This window comes from Fundulus heteroclitus, chromosome 4 (assembly GCF_011125445.2).
Source record: "Fundulus heteroclitus isolate FHET01 chromosome 4, MU-UCD_Fhet_4.1, whole genome shotgun sequence".
Taxonomy (NCBI): Eukaryota; Metazoa; Chordata; class Actinopteri; order Cyprinodontiformes; family Fundulidae; genus Fundulus; species Fundulus heteroclitus.
This window is the reverse complement of record NC_046364.1, coordinates 30,001-51,142: the sequence shown is the minus strand read 5'-3', so window position 1 is coordinate 51,142 and position 21,142 is coordinate 30,001. Positions and strand designations below refer to the sequence as shown.

The 21,142-nt window shown below is 44.8% G+C and overlaps 1 protein-coding gene across 9 annotated transcripts in view; it reads left to right on the top strand.

Annotated features, from left to right (window-relative positions):
• Positions 1–21,142, top strand: part of vps13c (vacuolar protein sorting 13 homolog C) — an 80,815-nt gene that overhangs the window by 59,040 nt on the left and 633 nt on the right. For 6 of the 9 annotated variants that reach the window (XM_036135739.1, XM_036135741.1, XM_036135742.1 and 3 more), the window contains 22 exons: positions 518–643; positions 715–848; positions 5,646–5,772; positions 6,295–6,530; positions 6,977–7,121; positions 7,234–7,374; positions 7,443–7,524; positions 7,595–7,664; positions 7,760–7,871; positions 7,948–8,061; positions 8,228–8,358; positions 8,437–8,518; positions 8,635–8,748; positions 8,834–8,909; positions 8,989–9,152; positions 9,230–9,275; positions 11,273–11,396; positions 12,717–12,728; positions 12,854–12,968; positions 18,625–18,716; positions 18,798–18,921; positions 19,896–19,973. In XM_036135739.1, the coding sequence (XP_035991632.1) occupies positions 518–643; positions 715–848; positions 5,646–5,772; positions 6,295–6,530; positions 6,977–7,121; positions 7,234–7,374; positions 7,443–7,524; positions 7,595–7,664; positions 7,760–7,871; positions 7,948–8,061; positions 8,228–8,358; positions 8,437–8,518; positions 8,635–8,748; positions 8,834–8,909; positions 8,989–9,152; positions 9,230–9,275; positions 11,273–11,396; positions 12,717–12,728; positions 12,854–12,968; positions 18,625–18,716; positions 18,798–18,921; positions 19,896–19,973 (2,445 nt within the window). Of the gene's footprint in view, positions 1–517; positions 644–714; positions 849–5,645; positions 5,773–6,294; positions 6,531–6,976; positions 7,122–7,233; positions 7,375–7,442; positions 7,525–7,594; positions 7,665–7,759; positions 7,872–7,947; positions 8,062–8,227; positions 8,359–8,436; positions 8,519–8,634; positions 8,749–8,833; positions 8,910–8,988; positions 9,153–9,229; positions 9,276–11,272; positions 11,397–12,716; positions 12,729–12,853; positions 12,969–16,478; positions 17,393–18,624; positions 18,717–18,797; positions 18,922–19,895; positions 19,974–21,142 lie in introns of those variants that run through there. The other 3 variants (XM_036135740.1, XM_036135746.1, XM_036135745.1) reach the window with 2 other exon arrangements.

Here is a 21,142-nt window from a genome sequence, read left to right as displayed (position 1 = left end):
GGCATGAAATTGAATGTCTGAGAGGAACAATGGTGCAGCGTGGCTGTATTTCAACATCTAAGTATCCGTTTGGATGAGGGACTGCACTTTCTAACGTCAAGTTTTTCTTTATAGATCCCAACCTTTTCTGGGAAAATGATGTACGCATGATGTAGGAGCCGTAAATGTATTTTGTTTCTTCGTCACATTGTGATGCGTAGACTGTGTGTCATGTGACTCTTTTGGTGAAGGGGGCTGGTTGCTTCAAAAAAAAGGCGTGCTTACCTGTACCGTGTTTTTTGACAGGAGAGAGGGAAGCCGTATGTTTTGTGGACGGTTTTGCCTTGCTTTGGTAAATTACAGACATGTTTCCCACTGAATGTAATCAACGTTGAAAGCCACTGGTTTTCTTTGTTTGTTTAATGCGTAGGCGAGCTTTATAAATGAGAGCCCTGGGCTGGTTAGTTGTGATCTGGCCCTGATCTGCAGGAATCTCTGAAGGTTTCAGCAGTTTTAATGACTTTCTGCTGTGTTCCAGTGCCTCCCGCTGTGGCCGGAGAACACCTCCAAGAAGCTGTGTGTCCGTGTGGTTGGATCCTCGTCCAATTCCCAGTTCTTCTTCTTCAATCGGCAGGACAACGGCACCCTGCTGAGCATGGACATGGTGAGAGGCCGGCCTCTGGTTGTGCATCTTTAAAACAGTTTTAGTTCTTTTACCTGACGCTGTCTTTGCAGTGTGGAGGGATCATCGTGGATATCAGCGTCTCTAATCACTCTACCGTCATCAGCTTCAGCGATTATTACGACGGAGCAGCCCCCGCCTTGCTGATTAACCACACGCCCTGGGCCACCATCAGCTACAGACAGAGGTCAGAAAGAGAAATAAAAGAAATTGATGGAAGGTTTGACAAAAGTGGCCAAAAAAATCCGCCGCTATCTTACGTGTTATGGCTGCACAATATTAGAAAGTCTTGAAATTGTGATATATTCAAGAATCTTTATAGTCATTAACCCTAACCGTCCGTCCGTCCGTCTTCTTCCACTTATACGGGGTCGGGTCGCGGGGGTAGCAGCTTCAGTAGGGAGGTCCAGACGTCCCTCTCCCCAGCCACTTGGGCCAGCTCCTCAGGAGGAATCCTAAGGCGTTCCCAGCAGAGAGACATAGTCCCTCCAGCGTGTCCTGGGTCTTCCCCTGGGTCTCCTCCCGGTGGGACGTGCCTGGAACACCTCTCCAGGGAGGCGTCCAGGAGGCGTCCTGACCAGATGCCCGAGCCACCTCAACTGGCTCCTCTGGACGTGGAGGAGCAGCGGCTCTACTCTGAGTCCTCCCCGGATGACTGAGCTCCTCACCCTATCTCTAAGGGAGAGCCCAGACACACTACGGAGAAAACTCATTTCAGCCGCTTGGATCCGGGATCTCGTTCTCGTTCGTTCGGGGGGTAGTGGCAACATGTTTGGTCCTTTTCTCGACTCTTGCAGTATAAACTCTGTTTAGATCTTTATTCTCTTGGCTCAGAGCGCTTGGCTGTGTTTCATGGCTGCCCATGGAGCCGGTCTGCCGTTGACTCTCCTTCATGGCCCGTGTTCCTGGATCAGTGCTTCTGTCTTCTCTAAGCCCTAGTGGGTGGAGGCAGATGAGCGTTCCCACTGAGCCTGGTTCTGGTTCTGCTGGAGGTTCTCCTCCCTGTTAAAGGGGAGTTTTCCTCTCCACTGTCGCTTCATGCATGCTCAGTATGAGGGATTGCTGCAAAGCCATCAACAATGTAGACGACTGTCCACTGTGGCTCTACGCTCTTTCAGGAGGAGTGAATGCTGCTTGGAGAGACTTGATGCAACCTGCTGGGTTTCCTTAGAGAGGAAACTTTCTCAGCAACCTGGAGGATCTGATGGAGTCTGACTTTGGAAAGAACCTTGAAATGACATGATGTAAACTGCTGCCTCACCACCATTGCTAAATGCTTCCTCTCCTGCACCGTGCAGCTCCTACACTGTCATGCTGAGACATAAAACACTTTCTACTGCAGCTCTATAAAGGTTTCTGATGAGCTCAGTAGAAAGTCTGGTCCGTTCCAGGTTCCTGAGGAAGAAGAGCTGTTGTTGGGCCTTCATCACCAGGTGGGAGGTGTTCAGAGTCCAGGAGGTCAGAGGAGATGTGAATGTCCAGGAACCTGATGCTGTCCACGCCTCCACCACCTCCCCCTGTAGAGAGGAGGTGTTCAGTCCTCCTGGATCTCCTGGAGTCCATCATTACCTCCTTGGTCTGACAGGTGTTCAGGATCAGGTTGTTCTGGAGCTCCACTGGGTCAGATTGCTGACCTCATCTCTGGAGGAGTTGGCATCACAGAGAAAAACCTGTTATCTGCCGCATCAAAGCATTTCTGGTGCCACAACCATATCGATCATAACTCTTCTTCTCCTCAGTGTTTCTGTCACTGCTCCGTGCTGCATTCAGGAGAATGGGACAGCTGAGTGTCTTCTATATGCTTTCATGCACATGGTATTTACTCTGTAAACTCTGGACAATTAACAGTGTCTTTCATTGTATTACTCGTGAAAGAATTTCTTTCCCATAAAGGGGTTAATTTCTCTGAGGGATACGCCATGAGCGTAATGTTAACGCAGTGTTTACATATTTAAAAGAGGGATGTTCTGTTGTTGGACTTCCCCTGAAAGCGTCATGCATCCAGACACACTTTAAAACACTTTTGATAAGTAGCTTTGTTGAAAAGTACAGTGTGTGAGCACAATCCTACAGTGAAACTTAAGATATTCTATGCCAGGCAGGGAGGGGCTGGATGGGCACGCCCCAGGCAGGAGCTGTGGGAGTGCTCCCAGCCGGCGTAAACGTCTTGTTTTCAGCGTCGTTCTCTGTAGTGAGATTCTTGGAGAGAAACTATATTAACAGTGATAAAACACCTATAATTCAATTCAATTTTATTTATATAGCGCCAAATCATGAAACATGTCATCTCAAGGCACTTTACAAAGTCAAGTTCAATCATATTATACAGATTGGGTCAGATTATACAGATTGCTCAAAAATGTCCTATATAAGGAAACCAGTTGATTGCATCAAAGTCCCGACAAGCAGCATTCACTCCTGGAGAACCGTAGAGCCACAGGAAGAGTCATCTGCATTGTACATGGCTTTGCTGCAATCCCTCATACTGAGCAAGCATGAAGCGACAGTGGGAAGAAAAACCACCCATTAACAGGAAGGAAAACCTCCAGCGGAACCGGGCTCAGTATGAACGGTCATCTGCCTCGACCGACTGGGGTTACAGAAGACAGAACAGAGACACAACAAGAGAAACAAAAAGCACAGAAGCACACATTGATCTAGTAATCTGTTCTACATTAGATGGTAGTAGCGGGTGAGCCGTCTTCTCTGGATGATGTCACAGTTAACAGAACGCCAGACCAGGTGTACCTACTATGAAGAGAAAAGAGAGAGAACAGAAAGTTAAAGCAGAAATGACAACACATAATGCATAATTGAAGAACAGTAGAACTCAATGTAGTGAGAAAATTAGATCCTGATATACTCCAGTAACCTAAGCCTATAGCAGTAAAACTATAGAGCTAGCTCAGGGTAACATGAGCCACTCTAGTTATAAGTTTTGTCAAAAAGGAAAGTTTTAAGATTAGTCTTAAAAGTAAACGGGGTGTCTGCCTCAGACAATATAATGTCAGTCTAAGGTTACAGCAAAGATGTGTCTCGTTTACCCTTTTCACCCCTTAAAACTTACAATGTTCTCCCCGTGCAAGCGTCAGTTTCACGTGTTTGTCATAAATATCTGCTAATTCTGAGCTGGACTAGAGCAATAAAAGTTTAACTTTTGATTTATCTGCAGTAAGCTTGGCTAGATTTACCACCATTCTTTGAGGCAACTCCACTGTGATGAATAAGCTCAATAAATCATAAAAAAGGTTATTGATAGTACTTTTTATCAAACATTAAATCATTTCGTTGAATTCAAAAATGGTCATATTTGAAAACTTATTGTCCAGGTACATCATAAATGTTTAAAAGATCTTTTTTTCCCTGTTTTTAAATTAAACCAAATTAATGTAGAGTAGCAAATAAAAATTTCCAATTAACTATCAAATGCTTTTTCTGCATCTAAAGACAATGTATTGCATTCAATATTTTTACTGTAGGAATAATCTATTAAATTAAGTAATCTGCGTGCATTTGTGGATGACTGCCTTCCCTTAATTAACCCAGTTTGATCAGGGTGGATTATGAGAGGAGTGACTTTGTCTAATCGTTTTGCAAAAGCCTTAAAGATTATTTTAATATCCACTTTAATTAGGAATATGGGACGATAGCTGTTGGGAAACATAGGATCTTTGCCTGGCCTAATCAGGAGACTAATGGTAGCAGAATTCATATTAGCTGGAAAACTGCCGTTTTCCTGAGTTTCCTGCAACATTCTGTGGTACATTGGTGCCAGAATATTCCAGAACTCTTTATAAAACTCAGTAGGGAATCCATCTGGACCTGGAGCCTTTTTATTGGGTATACTTCTTAGAGCTTCCTGAATTTTTACTGTTGTCAGCGGTGAATCCAGGGTCATTCTTTGGCTGATAATTTAGGAAGTATTATTTTATTCATAAATTGCTTGATGTCATTATCTGATGGAATTATCTGTGACGTGTATAAAGATTTGTAAAAATCTTAGAAGGTGTTGTTTATACTTTCCGTATCACATAATGTATTACCGGTTGAGTCTGTAGCTGGACATATAGTTAATTTTTCTTTGTTTATTTTTAGCTGATTAGCTAAGAAGCGGCTGCATAGTGGCGCAGTGGGTAGCACTGTTTCCTTGCCGCAAAAAGGTCCTGGGTTCAAGTCCTGGATGTTTTTCTAACCCATAAACATGTTAGGTTAATTGGTCTCTCTAAATTCTCCTTAGGTGTGAGTGAATGGTTGTTTGTCCTGTTGGTCTCTGTGTTGTCCTGCGATAGACTGGAGACCTGTTCAGGGTGAACCCCGCCTCTCGCCCACTGACAGCAAGAGATAGGCACCTGCACCCCTCGCGACCCCAAGCGTGGGGTGCAGGTGCGTGGTAGAAAATGGATGGATGGATGGATGGATAGATAGCTATAAGAAGGTTCCTGACTTTTTTTAATTATGTAATTGTAAAGTTTTGGTGTGGACCCCAGGAAGAATAGTCTCTACTAATGTAGAGTAATGGATCCTTAAATAAACAAATGTGCAACATGAAGAAGCTGGAGCAGTTCAGACTGGAGGAATTGGCTAAACAATTCAATAAATAAGGAGCCAGATGGGAAACTGAATCCCAAAAGCCTCAGTAGCTGCCTGCACCGAGTTTAACTACCTACCTTGTCTTCATCGCTAGTCTGCATGTGGAAAAATTAGGTCCAAACTGGACTATTTCATCTTGATGTTGAACTAATTTGTGTCAATGTACCACATATAAAGAAATGATATATGGTAAATGGTAAATTGAACTTACAGAGCTTTTCCAGTCGTACTGATAGCAAAGCCTGTACACTAGAGCCACATTCACCAAATCACTCTCACTAACCCACACACATTTATACACTGATTGCAACACCCACAACCTTCCGATTGCACAACGACTACTCAATCCATTAAGGCCACAGTCGCTCACGTGTGTCTTATGTGTCTTCCTCAGTGGGTCAGAGGTGATCCATGAGCTGAAACCCTGCGAGGCTCAGCGGTTTGTGTGGGACGACCCTGCAGGAACCCGCAAGCTCAGCTGGAGCTGCAAGAATCATTCAGAGGAGCTGGATCTGCTGAAGGTCTGACTCACCCAAAACCACACCAGCTTTACTTATAAAGCACTAAAAAATAAGCAAAGGTCTACAAACCGCTGCACGTATACAAATGACATAACCAAATACATAAAAAACTAAATTAAACTAGTAAAACCAAGTCAGATGGCAAATGGCCGCAGCGATTCATACGATACAGTATGAATTCTTGCATTTGAGGATAAACTCTGTATTTTTGTAAATTACAACCAAAGAGAACAAAAAACCTGAAATTCTGTCAGGCCAGAATTGTTGGCAATATGCAGTTAGACTGATATATGCAGAGTCTCCTCAGAGCTGGGGGAAGAAGAGGCAAAGAGCGTCCTGCTGCTTTGCCCAAATAATTCAGGGAATGTCGGTGGCCATTGCACATGCTGCCTTTCCAGAGATAAATCTGGACTTTTGCTTTTCACCACTGTCTGTAAATGGCGATACAGTTCAACTTCACACCAGAGAGGCTCGCCTGCTTCCTAGAGCGTTTCTGTTAAATGGTCCATGTGTTTCCCTCAGGATGAGGTGAGTCAGTTTACCTACGACGGCCAGGCTCAGATCCACTGGGTCTCCTTCCTGGATGGACGGCAGCGGGTGTTGCTGTTCACCGAGGACACCGGCGTGGTGACAAAAGCCAAGCAGTCGGAGGAGCTCGAACAGTTTGACCAGGAGCTAAAGGTGTCTCTACAAAACCTCGGCCTGTCTCTCGTCAATAACAGCAGCCGGCAGGAAATCGCATACGTCGGCATCACCAGGTGAACACCGTTCTGACTCACAATGTTGGATCAGTTTACCAGGACTAATGCACAATGAAGCAGGTTGTGTTTGCGGAGTTTCCTCTGTTGTAACACCATTGTGGACTCTGCGCCCAGAATAAAACAAAAATGTAAAGGTTAGGATGCTCGTCCACATCTATCTGCACAGAAAATCCACTCACCTGAATCCTGTAGTTTAAAACACGGGGTTCTGTAGTCCTCAGATGGTGAAGACAGCTCCAACATAAAGACGGTTACAGATTGAAGAAAGAAGGTTTTAAGGTTTTAAAATATCTGTTTAAATATTGTAATACAACCACAATGGCCAGGCAGTTTAACACATTGAGTGATTTGTTAGTCCTGAACGTGTCAACATCCAGCTGAGCTGAATGTCCTGACCACAGCAAGTTCTGATGGAGTAACTCCGCTGTGGTTCTGATTCACAGCTCAGGTGTGGTTTGGGAGTTTAGGCCAAAGAATCGCTGGAAATCCTTCAGTCAGAAGAACATCAATCTGCTGGAGAAGACCTACCAGAGTCAACTGAGTGGGAAGACGGAAGGTGGCTGGATCATGCTGGAGAACTCCCTAGAGGTCAGCGGTTCCCCACAGATACATGACCAAAGGTCCATATGCTGCAGGAAGGGTTGATTTAATCCACACTCGTGTCTGATGAGTGGACGTTTGTGATGTCACTGGTCGCTAGGTGAACCTCAACCCAGCTGGCATGATGATGCGTCAACCACATTCGTGCCCCGTGAGGAGGAACTTCCTGTCAGGGATCCAGGTGGAGTTTAAGCAGTCGCTGCACCAGCGCAGCCTGAGAGCCCAGTTGCACTGGATGCAGGTAAACATGCACACACACCTGAACTCAATCACACCTGCATGACTTAAACCCTGGTTCATTGGTTGCAGGTAGACAACCAGCTGCCAGGTGCTGTCTTCCCCATCGTCTTTCATCCAGTTCCTCCACCAAAGTCCATCGCTCTGGACTCAGGTGCGCCCTTTAACCTCGATTCACCATCAAACTGATTGTAAAGAGTCTAACTGTGAGTTCTGCTATTTAGAACCAAAGCCCTTCATCGACCTGTCGGTCATCACGAGGTTCAACCAGCACAGCAATGTCACCCAGTTTAAGTAAGAACCTCAGTGGGTCTGCTGATCCAGCAGGAGTCTGGATCTCTGACAGATGACAGGATTCAGGTCTTCTAACGTTTCTCGTTGTGCTTCAGGTACTTCATGGCTCTGGTTCAGGAGATGGCGGTGAAGATCGACCAGGGTTTCCTAGATGCTGTTGCAGCTGTGTTCACCCCAGCTGCTAACCTGCAGAACAATGGACAGAAGGTGAAACGAAGCAGAAAATGGATATTTCCCCTAAAAGTCACAGATGAGATGTTAGTGTGAGCTGTTTGTTTTGCAGTCGGGGCTGATTGAAAGAGACCTGAAGCGCCTGCAGGCGGAGCCGACAGATGCTTCTCTGTCTGATGGGTCGGGACTCAGTTTCTTCGAGCATTTCCATATCTCACCTATCAAGGTGACTCCAGTCTCTCTCCTGGATGCATTCAGAGTTTATCCATGAATATTTAAATCTTTCAACCTAAGAGTCAATACGTTGCAACTTGTTGGAGCGAGTGTTTCTTGATCTGATGAAGGTCCAGACGGTTTACAGCAGTGCTGACTGCTCCTGTTTTACGTTCCAGCTCCACCTCAGTCTGTCTCTGGGCTCCAGCGACGGGGACTCCTCTCAGCAGAACCCCATTACTCAGTCCCTGAGCCTTTTGCTGAAAAGCCTTGGAGCTACTCTGACCAACGTTGATGACATCATCTTCAAGTAAGTCTGCAGCTATTTGCACTCAAAGATCTGCTGAATCTGATGGTTTTTCTGATTCTACTGCTCTGTTTCTGTCAGACTGGCCTTCTTTGAGGTGCAGTATCAGTTCTACAGCAAAGAGAAGCTGATGTGGGCCGTGGGCCGACATTACACCGAAGAGGTAACTCCGTCCCTCCCCTCTTACTCGTCAGCCTGAGATGTTGGGGGTGGGGGGCATGGGGGGGGGGCTTTGTTGTATCTGTTGCTGAACTTCTGGACCTCACGTTTTTTCTGCAGTTCCTTAAGCAGATGTATGTTTTGGTTCTTGGCCTGGATGTCCTTGGTAATCCATTTGGAATGATCAGAGGTCTGTCCGAAGGGGTGGAGGCCTTCTTTTATGAGCCGATTCAGGTAAAGCATGCAGTTTACTGTGAGATGACTGGAATCAGACAGTAATAGATGATCTGATGGAATGAGGGTTCTCTGTGTTCCTCAGGGAGCCGTTCAGGGTCCTGAGGAATTTGCTGAAGGTTTTGCGATCGGAGTCCGCAGCCTGTTGGGTTCAACTGTTGGTAAGGTCTTTGACGAAGGATGATGATGCCACTAGGTACAGGTCCTGAATTCTGCAGCCAATGTTTGTTCTTGCTGTAGGTGGAGCTGCAGGTATGTTCTCCAAGATCACAGGCTCCATGGGTAAAGGTCTGGCAGCCATGACCATGGATAAAGAGTACCAGCAGGAACGGCGGGAAGACATGAACCGGCCAACTAAGGACTTCAGAGGCAGCCTGGCCAAAGGGGGAAAAGGACTGCTGAAGGTCCGGAGAGGAAAAGTTCTGGTTCTTTGGCACTGATGTAAACCGATACAATTTAGTAATAACCTGTCTCTCTGCAGGGGGTCGTCGGTGGAGTTACTGGCATTGTCACTAAACCTGTTGAAGGTACGCTTTTGAAAGCTTCTCCTGCTGGAAACATGGACTCAAAGTTTATGTCTCTGTCAGAAGAACAGAAAAATTGTGGATTTCTGATCCCAACCTAGAAATGTCATTCATGCCAAGTTTTAGGAAAGATTTAACTAATAATTACAATACTCAACTATTCTACACAGGACCCCCAAACTCTGGATTTTGCTAACTATAGAATCACCTCCAGACTATCCAGAATGTGGCAGCAAAACTTTTGATGAGGAAAAACAGTTACTTCTGTTCAGACCTCCCTACACTGGCTCTCTGTACAGGACAGGCTACATTTTAAAACACTTTTCCTGTCTGTGTAAGGTGCTATTGAAATAGATTTTACTTACATTTCCTGGCCCAGATTCCTGCCTTAGGATTGTTGATCCAGACCTTTGGTTGCTGCGATCCAGACCAGGGGTCTCAGCTTCCGTGCACAAAACGGGGCCTGAAAATTGCATACGTCACTTTCTATGTAATGTTTGTGAGCTATAAAAAAACTTGACAGGAAACCGCGGGGGAATTGGAGTCACAGATGGTGAAGTGGTGAATTTCAGTCAAACTGCATCACGATTCCTCTCATACTCCATATCAGACTTCAATCATGGATCAACTTCATAATAACCAGACCTCTTAACTTTTATCAAAATGCAGATGGGTCCGGCGGTGAGAAAGCAGCTGCTGTTGTTCTCCATTGTGTCCGCTGGGGTTGCCAACTCGGCACCTATAGAACACGGGACCGCTTCACCGGGGGTTGATTAAACGTTACCAGTCAGAGACGCAAAGCTGCACCGGTCCATGACTTCTGCTTTGATGCAACTTTTTTATATCGGCCTAGGAAAGTAAAACGTGGAGTGACATCTAGTGTTTGTGCAAATTGGTGGCTGCAGTCAAACTACAGGACACTTCAATTTGGTGCAATAAACGACGTCCCAGCTCACACGGGACAGTTGGCAGGCCTAGTGCGCGTTCCAGGGCGCTGCCGCATGGCTTCTCTGGTGCGGCAGCACTCGCTGCTGTCCTCATATCGGGTCTATGAAGACTGCAACATGCCAGATCAGCAGTTTATGCCTGCCTCCAGCCGTAAGAAGCTCTTCACTCAGTCCTGGGCCAGCCATTCCTGCAAAAGCTGAGAAAAAGATCACAAGCAGCTGCTTTCTTTGGGGCCTGGTTGCCTGCTTCAGTGTGCAGGAAGCAGACTACTCAGCTTTGGTTTGAGTGTGAGGAAAACGCCTGTCCGTTTTGGCCAGCAAAATTCAAAATTGTAGTGCGCTGGTGAGCCATAACAATAATTAAGGACCTTTCAAACACAAAAATGCCCATAAGCCAACTTTAATCATAAATTAAAGTCTGCACATTTCATCAAGATTTTCTACCATCACGTTCTTCGTCACGATGATCACCAGGGTTGCGTGTACCACAGACCCCCCCCCCCCCAACCAACACACACATAGCAATAGACCCCTTGCATCTGACGTCACAGTCACGTGATCGGGGTGGCGCGCCTCCATCTCACGACGGCCGACTGAACAATATTAAACTAACCCTTCCACGGACAACTGCTACATCATTCAGGTAACAAACAGACAGTTCACGTATCCATCTGGCAGTGAACTGTTTGTGCACTTCCAAACTCTTGTACGCCTTCATCTGATCGCCACTGTATGTTGGGGTGGGTGACAACACAAGGTAGTTCACCAGATCCGCATAGCAAACTGATGGCCAATCATCGGGATTGCTAGAAAAATCCATATCAGGAAGAGCCAAAGGGTCCGCATTACCGATCCTTGTACATTTAGCGAAGTAAACTGCCTTATCAGAAGGCTGTAACTCATCCACATAAGGCTTGGATTGCATGTTGGTAAGGATGGCGGCCAACCAATATGGCCGCCACGCAAGGGGTTCTGGGTAACGGAGTCACGTGGTTGCAAGGGGTCTATAGAGATGTCTAGGATTTCCTAACCTAACCTGTCTGTTGCTTACAGGAGCGAAGAAGGAAGGGGCCGCAGGGTTCTTTAAAGGCATCGGCAAAGGTCTGGTGGGGGTGGTGGCTCGGCCCACAGGCGGCATTGTGGACATGGCCAGCAGCACTTTTCAGGGAATCCAGAGGTATTCTGTGGGTCTTCAGCTGTCTCCTGACATGTTGGAGACTTTCTGTGTTATCTGTGGGCTTCCTAATGTCTTTGCTGTCTCTGTTGTTTCTTGTCCACTCTCTAATTTTTACATTTTATGCTTTTGTTTTCTGTCTGCTGTTGTCGGGATTTCTGTTCTTTATGTTCCTCGCTGTTTGGTGTGTGAGTATTTTACATGTTAGAGCTGAGCTCTTGTCTTTGCTGCTGTTGCTATAAATCAGCTCGAGGTTTTCAGTAAATGTTTCCTGCAGCTGTTTGACTGCGCTAATGATATGGAAAGTTTTATGATGGAGCTGAGCTTTAACAAGGTGCAGATGTTTGCATGTTGAGTGATGCTGCAGACTGACGGTAAGACATAGCATCGTGTTGACATCAAATTTCATCTATGGGGTCTGATTCATGCTCGTTGTGCTGTTCATCAGTTTAAACCTGCTTGTGGCCCCTCCCACTTGTAAGCTTGTTTTGGGTTGTTTGGCCACGCCCCCGAGGAGAACCGCATGTCCTGCCTGCAGGAGATAAGGGAACAGCCCCTATTACCTCATTAGTTTTCCTAAAAGCAAAGAGGATCTGCATCCTACTGAAAGTGGCCTAGAACAACTAAATTGGGTTAAACCAACAACATTTCTGCTGAGTGTTAAATGGTCCTAGACAATAAAAACTGCTCGTCTAGCCGATGTGGACTAAAGTGCTTTCCAGAGGAATCACAGAGAACCTCATGGCAGGATGAGATGTTGAAGAAATGCCCAATCCACAGAGAGTCCAACGGTTGTGGGTGCGGTCTCTCCTCAGGGGATGTTTGTCTGAACGGTCTCATAACTCCCCATGTCCTGAAGAACTAACAGCTGCAGGGTTGGTTTGTTTGATGCTGCAAGACACACAGGGAACCTTTAGACATATGCCAGCCCGGTTCATCTACATTTTTCATTTGAAGTGAATAGAGCGCCTTTTGGTGGCACTACAACTTTCAGTGCATAAATATCTGTGGAGCATCTGACAAGTTTCTTTTATATTCCCAGATTCAAACAAATATTTAATGTAAACTGACTGAGCATCCAAATGTCTAATTAACAATGAAAACAAAATGATCATCATGCCAAACTGAACAAACTTCCATTGAGATCAGATCAGCAAGAGTTTTTGTGAAAATGTTCCTGCTCTCCTGATTTCCATCTTGACTTCCTTCCCGCTCCAAAAACATTTCCTCCTCCTCATCCTCCTGGTTGGAGGCGCCATCTGTCAGGTCACCCATTAATTCATGATAACCTGTTGAAATCGCTGTTTCATGCTGTCACTGTAGAGGCCCCCACAGGTGAGACATGATACCTGAGAGCAGCATGGTGTGCATTAGAACAGGATGTGCTTTGGATCAGTTAGGAGGTCTGCAAACCGAGCAGCCTCAAGCGGATCACTCAGGTGTGTGTGTTGTAATTGCAGAGCGGCCGAAGCGACCGAGGAAGTAACCAAACTCCGACCAGTCCGTCTCATCAAGGAGGACGGCATCATCCGACCTTATGACGAGACGGAGTCGCAGGGTTTCGACCTCTACCAGGTTAGACTCTTGCAACCAGACACGTCTTCCTGCATTTAGCATGAGATGAGAGGGAACGTAGAGGAGCAGATCTGTGCATCAGCGGCAGAACCAGCTCATCTGTTAGAATCAGCGGGTAGGTAGTTCAGTGTGAACTACACTCTGTCTAGTCGTATCAAACCAGAGACTGCTCTTCACACCAACATAGCTGTACAGAATAGAAGAATTGATGCATTGAATAACAACATAAAGCTGTTTGCACCTCTATAAAGCAGAACATCTCCTCTGTCTGCTGATCCTTAAACTGGGTTAACTTTCTACTCCAAAATGTTTTTGAAGTTAAATTCCTGAAACGGAACCAGCAAGACTGAAGGAGAACCGCTTTTTGAAGGTGTGTCCTATAAAATATGCCAATAGTCTAACCACTATCGTTGTAACTTAGAAATAAAGGGATTAGAAAACTTTGGATGGGGTTGTGGTAGAAAAAGACTCTTCTAAAGGCTTCCACATGCTCTTACGGCCTGAAGGCGGACGTCTGCCGTACGCAAAATCTTCACATCGAGCTGTTTTCTTGTGACTCCACCCTCTGGTGTGCGGTTGGTGTCTGCTGGAGAAGAAACAGTACTAAACACTAAACTAGCTCGTCAAGCTTGCTACAATCATTCCTCTTCTTCATGCCACTGGCAGAAGGTGTTTGAAAGTTGATCTACTATTGTCTCACTGGGGTAGAGTGAGGACTGAAGTAAAACACCGTCAGAACTGTGTCGGACACTGAGAGCAAGCTACTGAATTAACCAGAGGCAGCAGGACCTTCTCCCAGTTCTCCTGAAGACGTTTCCTCACCTGTCCAGGTGTCTTTATCAGTTCTGGCGGCTCTGATCTACCTGCAGGTGGAGCGCTGCTGGTTCTAAGCACATGGAGGTCCATCCTCCTAGAACCAGGTCAGAACCAGTGAGCCACCATCTCTGTCCTGGTGGTTAGAAGCTGCTGCTTGGTGTGAGAGGAGGACTTGGTCTCCTGAACCATGATGAGATGCTGATGTAATCTCTCTGGAACGTGATGGAGGACCGAGCTGTAAACTCTGGGGAGCTGAAGCTCCATCCTCCTCCTCTGTTCACTGATGGCTTTGCTCTTTGGACCAAGATGGCTTCTTTCAGCCTCTCTCTAACATCTGTTCTCCCTGTCCAACATCTGGACCTCATGGTCCTCAGCAGTGTCTTCTTTGTCCTGGAGGTACCAGAGGACCTCTGAGCCCTGAGCTGCTGGTCCTCCTGCTGCTCCAGACGTTCATAGTTTAGTTTCTCTGATGGACTCTCAGCCGTCCTCGCTGCTTTGGACCGCAGACACAACGCCGCCCAGCTGAGGTCTGGATGTTCTGACTCTGGGAGGAACCCGGTTCTGTCTGGGAGTTTTTATTAGGTTTGAAATTTACTGGAATGTTGTGTTGGAGAAAATTCTCCTGTGTTTCTCAGAAACTCCTGACACATCTGGAATGTTTCTGCGTCTCTGTTCTCTCCTCTCTGTTGTTTTTCTGCCAGCTTCACTGACTGATTTGATGAAGGCCCAGTTCAGGTAAACACAGTCTTCCAGTGTTGGTTCTCCTCCGTGGCAGAGGGAACGTTCTCCGCCCTGTAACTCAGAGTTCTGACAGCAGTTTGTGCTCCAGTGGCTGATGGGAATCTAAATGCAGATCTTGGTCTGTGGGGGGGGGGGGGACTCCCATCTCTCTCCATGTGTGCCCTCCACAGTCCAGAATCAGCAACATGTTGTTCTTGGTGTCCTCTCTGGTAAACCTAACGTTGCTGTCCCCTGAGCTGATGCGATTGGTGAATGCCTCAACGTCTTTGGTCTGGATTTTTGACCCAAGTGTCCAGCTGAGTGCTACCATACTGGAGGATCATCCACGTATCTAAAGCAGAGAGTTGGGGGTGTCCCCTGTAAGCACTGAGGGCCCTGCTCTCCACCTCCTCCAGGTACACATTGGACCCAATGGGGGACACTGGGGAGCCCAGAGCACACCATGTTTCTGTCAGTAAACGCTGTCTCTGTGAATATGTGGTTGAGAGACCGAGGTCCAGTTTGGTGTTAAATCGGTTCTTTTAGTGCTGCTTGGTGTTCTGAGTCCTGACAGAGTTCACTGCCTCTGATAAATGCAGGTGAGCAGAGACGAGACGTCAGAGGGAACGATGGTTCCCCTGGTGCCGGTCTCAGGGGTTGGACTTTAGAAATGAAGTCTGTGGAGGTTTGGATGTGGTGTGGAGAGTTTCCAACCAGCGGAGCCAAGATTGTTCTGCAATGTTGTGACCGAGTTAATGCTGCTGATGAGTCTGAGAGGCTCCCCTTCTTTGTATATTTCTGGAAGTACATATGTGCCTGGAACGGCCTTGCCTGGGTGCAGCTGATGGTAGAGACAGCGATTCGTTTCTGTTAGCTTCTAGTAGAGAGTCAGTTATTTTATTTTTGTAGTTGTTGATTGGGTCCCTTTTCAGGGACTCATAGGTGCTTCTGTCCATCAGGAAATGCAATATTTTCTCATGCTAATCGATTGTGTTAAGTACCACTGTGCATCTGCCTTTCTCTGCTGGCATGACAGTGAAGTTACTGTCTTTGCTGAGGGATGTAACGGCCATACTTTCCTATGGTGTGATGTTCCAGGTGTGCATTTTTGCACTAGAGTGCTGCTGTGACTTTTATCCTAAGTGCTTCTGCCATGTTGTTATTTCTTAAGGCTGATTCAGTGGCAGAGATGAGTTCTGATATCAAATGTTGTTTAGGGGTTATGGCAAAGTTGAGACCTTTGGACACAATATTCATCAGCATCTCATCATGGTTCAGGAGACCAAGTCCTCCTCTCACACCAAGCAGCAGCTTCTAACCACCAGGACAGAGATGGTGGCTCACTGGTTCTGACCTGGTTCTGGGAGGATGGACCTCCATGTGCTTAGAACCAGCAGCGCTCCACCTACAGGTTAATCAGAGCCTCCAGAACTGATAAAGACACCTGGACAGGTGAGGAAACGTCTTCAGGAGAACTGAGAGAAGGTCCTGCTGCCTCTGATCTAAGCCTGGTTGCTGCTGTGACTCAGATCACGGAGAAACTGTTCAGGAAAGCTACTGAACATTCTCCAGGTTTGTGTTTCTTCATATATTTCATCTGACAGCTGCTTTTATTTCCTCTCAAAAACATTATAGGTGACATTGGGTAGAGCGAGGGACCGTGTAGGGACGTTTGAACATTAGAAATGTGTTCCTGTAAATGTTTGAATCAACTATCTTTTTTTAAATTATAAACCTTCAACTGGAGAGTCCTTCTCTTGAGGTGGCCTCTGCTAATCCATGTCCCTCCTGTAGATCTGCTCAGGCTGTAATAAAACAGGTTCTAGTCTAAAATGTGCTCCTGTCTGTTGAAGCAGTGCTCTCATCAGCGTAGATCTGGGGTTGAACTAGTTAATGTTTCCACTGTTACTCCCCTAAATTCTGTCTTCTTCTTCCTCTTCTCTTGTCTTTTTTCTTCTTGTTTGCTTCATGCAGCCGGAGGAGGACTCGGCTTGCTCTGGTGACGAACATTAATGCCACCTGCCAGCCGTTATATGTGTGTTTCTGTTATATCCTCATAAATCTGCAGATGCTTATCTATGTCGGTCTGAATATTAAAGTGAGACCAGTCAGATTTCTATGCATGCTGAATGTCTCTGCTCATACTTAAGAACATTCATTTATTATTTTTTCTACAGACTCTGCTTTTTTTGTTCAGGTTTCTGTTCATTTATAGTTTATTAAACCCAGTGAAAAAAATGAGTGCTTTCCTATTTATTTTTCTATAAATAAATTTATGTTGTTGCTCAAAAATTATGTCAGTATCTTTGTTAGAACATATCTAGTATAACATGAGACAGCATGAACACCCATCATTTGTTCATCAGATTATATTGAAAGTTTCATAGAAATCTTCTATGCAACATGTTCTAATGTCAGATACAGTTAGGTCCAGAAATATTTGGACAGTGACACAATCTACATGATTTGGGCTCTGCATGCCACCATGTTGGCAATTACAATGTAACTGAAGTGCAGACTTTAATGTTTATTTCAAGGGATTGAACGGACATATCTGATTAAACATGTAGGAATTGCAGATATTTTTATACAATTGCTCCTCACTAAGTAAAATGTTACTTTTCAGTATTTAGTTGAGAATCCTTTGCAGGCAATGACTGCCTGAAGTCTGGAAGCCATGGACATCACCAGATGCTGGGTTTCCTTCTTTGTGATGCTTTGCCAGAACTTAACTGCAGCCGTCTTCAGTTGTTGCTTGTTTCTGGGTCTGCCTTAAGTTTTGTCTTGAAAAAATGAAATGCATTCAGATTTGTTGAGGGCTGGTGATTGGCTCAGCCATTGCAGAATATTCAATTTCTTTGCTTTAAAAAACTCCTGGGTTGCTTTTGGATCATTGTCCATCTGTACTGAGAAGCGTCGTTCAACCAGCTGCATTTAGCTGAATCCGAGCAGAAAGTTTATCTCTATAAGCTTTAGAAATCATCTGGCTGCTTCTGTCTGTTTTTATAAACACAAGTGACCCAGAGCTAGAGGAAGCCATGCAGGCCCATACCATCACACTGCCTCCACCATGAGTTAAAGAAGATCTGCTTTGGATCATGAGCTGTTACATTTCTTTTCCAGACTCTGCTACAGGGTGATCTTGGTCTTATCCGTCCAGAGAATGCTGTTCCAGAACTGGGCCAGCTTCTTCTGCTGTTTTAAGGCAAACTCAATTCTGGCCTCTCTGTTTTTAAGGCTAATTAATGGTTTGCACCTTGTGGTAAATCCTTTGTATTTACTCTCATGAAGTCTTCTCTTCATGGCAGACTTAGTATTGATACACCTGCTTCCTAGAGAGAGTTCTTCACTGAGTGGATATTGTGAAGGTATTTCTTCACCATGGAAAGGATTCTGCCATCATCCACCACTGTTGTCTTCCATGGACGCCCAGGCCTCTTTGAGTTCCCAAGCTCACCAGTCCTCTCTTTTTTTCTCAGAATGTACCAAACTGTTGATTTGGCCACTCCTAACATTTCTGCCATCTCTCTGATGGATTTCTTCTTTTTCTCAGCCTCAGCCTGGTCTGTTTCACCTCCATGAAGATCTCCTTTGACCGCATGCTGTGTGTTTACAGCAACAGCTTCTAAAAGCAAACGCCACACCTGGAATCAACTCCAGACCTTTCTACTGCTTTGATGACAGGTTAAAGAGGGAAAAGCGCATACAGCCTTGTTATTTATTTTGCAGTCTTCTGAGTCAATTGTTCAGCTACTTTGGGTCCCTGGAAAAGAGGCAGCTACGTATTAAAGAGCTGTAATTCTTAAACCCTTGCTCCAACTTGGATGTGAATAAGGTCAAATTACAGCTGAGCACTTGAACTTTAAACCCATGTTGATTATATAATTTTATGCTGAATATGTTTTCATAAACATATTCAGGATGTTTATGAATCATGGTTCTATCCATCATGGTTCCAACATGGTGATCAGTTGTGGGTCCAGCTTTTGATGGGGTTGGGGGTTAGTACACAGGGCCATCATTCAGAAGGCGTTTATGCTGGTAAGTAAAACTTGAATAATTCAGGTTAATGCTGAGTAGCAACAGTGAATTTAGTGTAGGACTGTTTGTGTCTTGGCAGCGATCAGGGATCAAACACATGGAAGGGGAAGTGTTCAGGAATTACTGTCCATATCCTGGCCACAGAAAGTCCAGCATCATCGTCACCAACAGGTCTGGCCACCAAAAACACAGCAGCATGCAGAGTTGTATTGTAGACGTAGTTTTTAATTGTTTCTGCTTCTCACTCTGTAGGCGGGTGTTCTGTGTGAAGGAGCTGGATTTGCTGGGTCACCTGACCACAGACTGGGAGTGTTTGTTTGAGAATTTCCACCGTCCTCCAGCTGTGACGGGGTCAGAGCTGAAGATTTACTGCAAGGTAATACATCGTGCGTGTTTTGTTTTTTCTCGCCAGCACTATCCAGCTCCTTTTATGAAAATCCTTGCAGGACCAACTAGTTGGATTTGGTTGAGGTAAGGGTAATTTTTGCATTGTATGCTCCTACTCTTGGATACATTGATTGTTGGCTCTCATTAAGTCCTAAATAAACAGGAATCCTGAGAAATATACATAGATGTATTCTCATTTTTGTGATCAAAACTGCCCGCTGGATATTAGAGGAATTCAACCGTCGTCGATCATCTTGACTGAATGCTGAGAGTCACTGATATGTTGTAGTGTAATGTATCCAGGGTTCCTACAGCATAAGGCAAGTTAAATTCAAGACCTTTTAAGACTTTTTAATGCCACTTGAAATAAAAAGTTAAGACCAACTTCACGATAAACAAGATAAAACTGGTTGCGACAACTTCACCCAAATGTTTATTTTAACATAAACCATTACTTTCTGGCCCAGTAGACATGTTTAAAATTTTAAAAAACATTCCATATAGGAATAAAGCTAAAAAACACACACATTACGGATATATTTTTAACAACTACGGAACTGAATTCACAAACTTTCTTTTGTTCCCTACTAAAATAAACTATAAATCAGTTTTTAAAACCACAACATAACCAGTGCAGACTCTTTTTCGCAGCTATGGTCCGGCTGCAACAGTTTTTATTGGTTCCACTATCGGGACGGAACCGGTAATGGTACATTGAGCCATTCGGAATATTTAAAAATATATAATTGTGTCAAGTATTTTACTGTTTGGTAAGGATTACAAAAATTGAAAAAAATTGCAAAAATAAAAATCCTTTTTAAGGATCCGCGGGAATCCTGGTATCTTAATGATTCAAAAGAGAAGAAACACATCCAGACATTCAGGAAAATGACTTCAGAGGTGAAGTGACATCACTTCCTGTCTAGAGGTTTCATTATCTGTTTTGTCTTTATTGTTTTTCAGGAGATCCATAAACTGAAGCTTCAAAAGAATCAGGAGTCTGTAAGAACGCTTCAGTTGAAAGACCCAAACACCGCCCAGGTACCGTTTGCACCAGCCTTTTTTGGTTTGGGGTCCAGGAAGGTCCACTTCTCTAGTTAGTAACAGGGGAGACAAACAGCTAAGTTATGCTAGACAGGAAAATATGAACAAAACCTTTACCTTGAAAACTTTTTTCAATCCAGGTCAGTTTTCCAAAAGCCGACTCACAAAAAATTTTGTCTCAAGACTCACAGTAAAACAGAAATTACACAAAAAAATCTGATACAATCACAAACTTATTTAAAGTCAGTTACATGCTTTGAAAACTTGGTATGAGTGTTAGCAGACCCTAAAGACTATTTTGCCGGCTCACACTTCTCAGGAGTATTGTTGGGAAGTGCAGTCAGCTGACTGGCTTCATTTACGTAGAGAGAAAAAAGTGTGACAATACTATGTTGTGTTTTCCTGTATATATTGTCTGTGTGCATCCGGTTTCTCAAAACAAATGTCACCACAAGAACAGGTGGGACAATAAAGATTATTGATACATTCCAATTTGGTTGTATTTATAGAACAAAGCACTTGAGTTTATTCTTCAGGTCTGTTCAGAGTTTTCTATCATATGGTTGGTTCACACCAAACGCGATTCAGACATTTTATGTAGAGGTGCATTCAGGAGCGAAGCGAGGCGTTTGATTGACGCCATGAGGCGGAATAGAGCGAAATGGACGGCAAGCGATATTCACTGGAGTCAACCAATCAGGGACTGGCTGTTAGAAAAATTCAGGTTGACATGGGATGAAGTAAGGAAGATGAAGTTAGAGGTTTGTTGAAAAATATTTGGCGTTGTATTAGATATGCTCTCTTTAAAAAGATACAGATTTGCTGTTGACTTTTTCTAAGAAATTAGAAAAAGTGTCTTTCTGTATCAGCTCCTAATGCTGGAGGGCCAGATTTGTAAAGTGTAGACCTTAATGAAGCTGATGTTCCCAGATTTTCTCCATCCAGTCTGACTGAGCTTGAACTGGTCATTCTTCTTACTAAGAAGAATGACCAAAGCTGTAGATGTTCAAAGTTGGTTGAGAAGCTCCAGACCTGCAGCCAGAGGAGGTTCTACAAAGTTCTGACTCGGGTGTCAGGTGGGGATGGAACAAATGGTCGCTGCCTCGTTTTTTTTCACCTTACAGAGAAACTGGAATGAAAATTAATCAGCTTAGAGCAGCTGATGA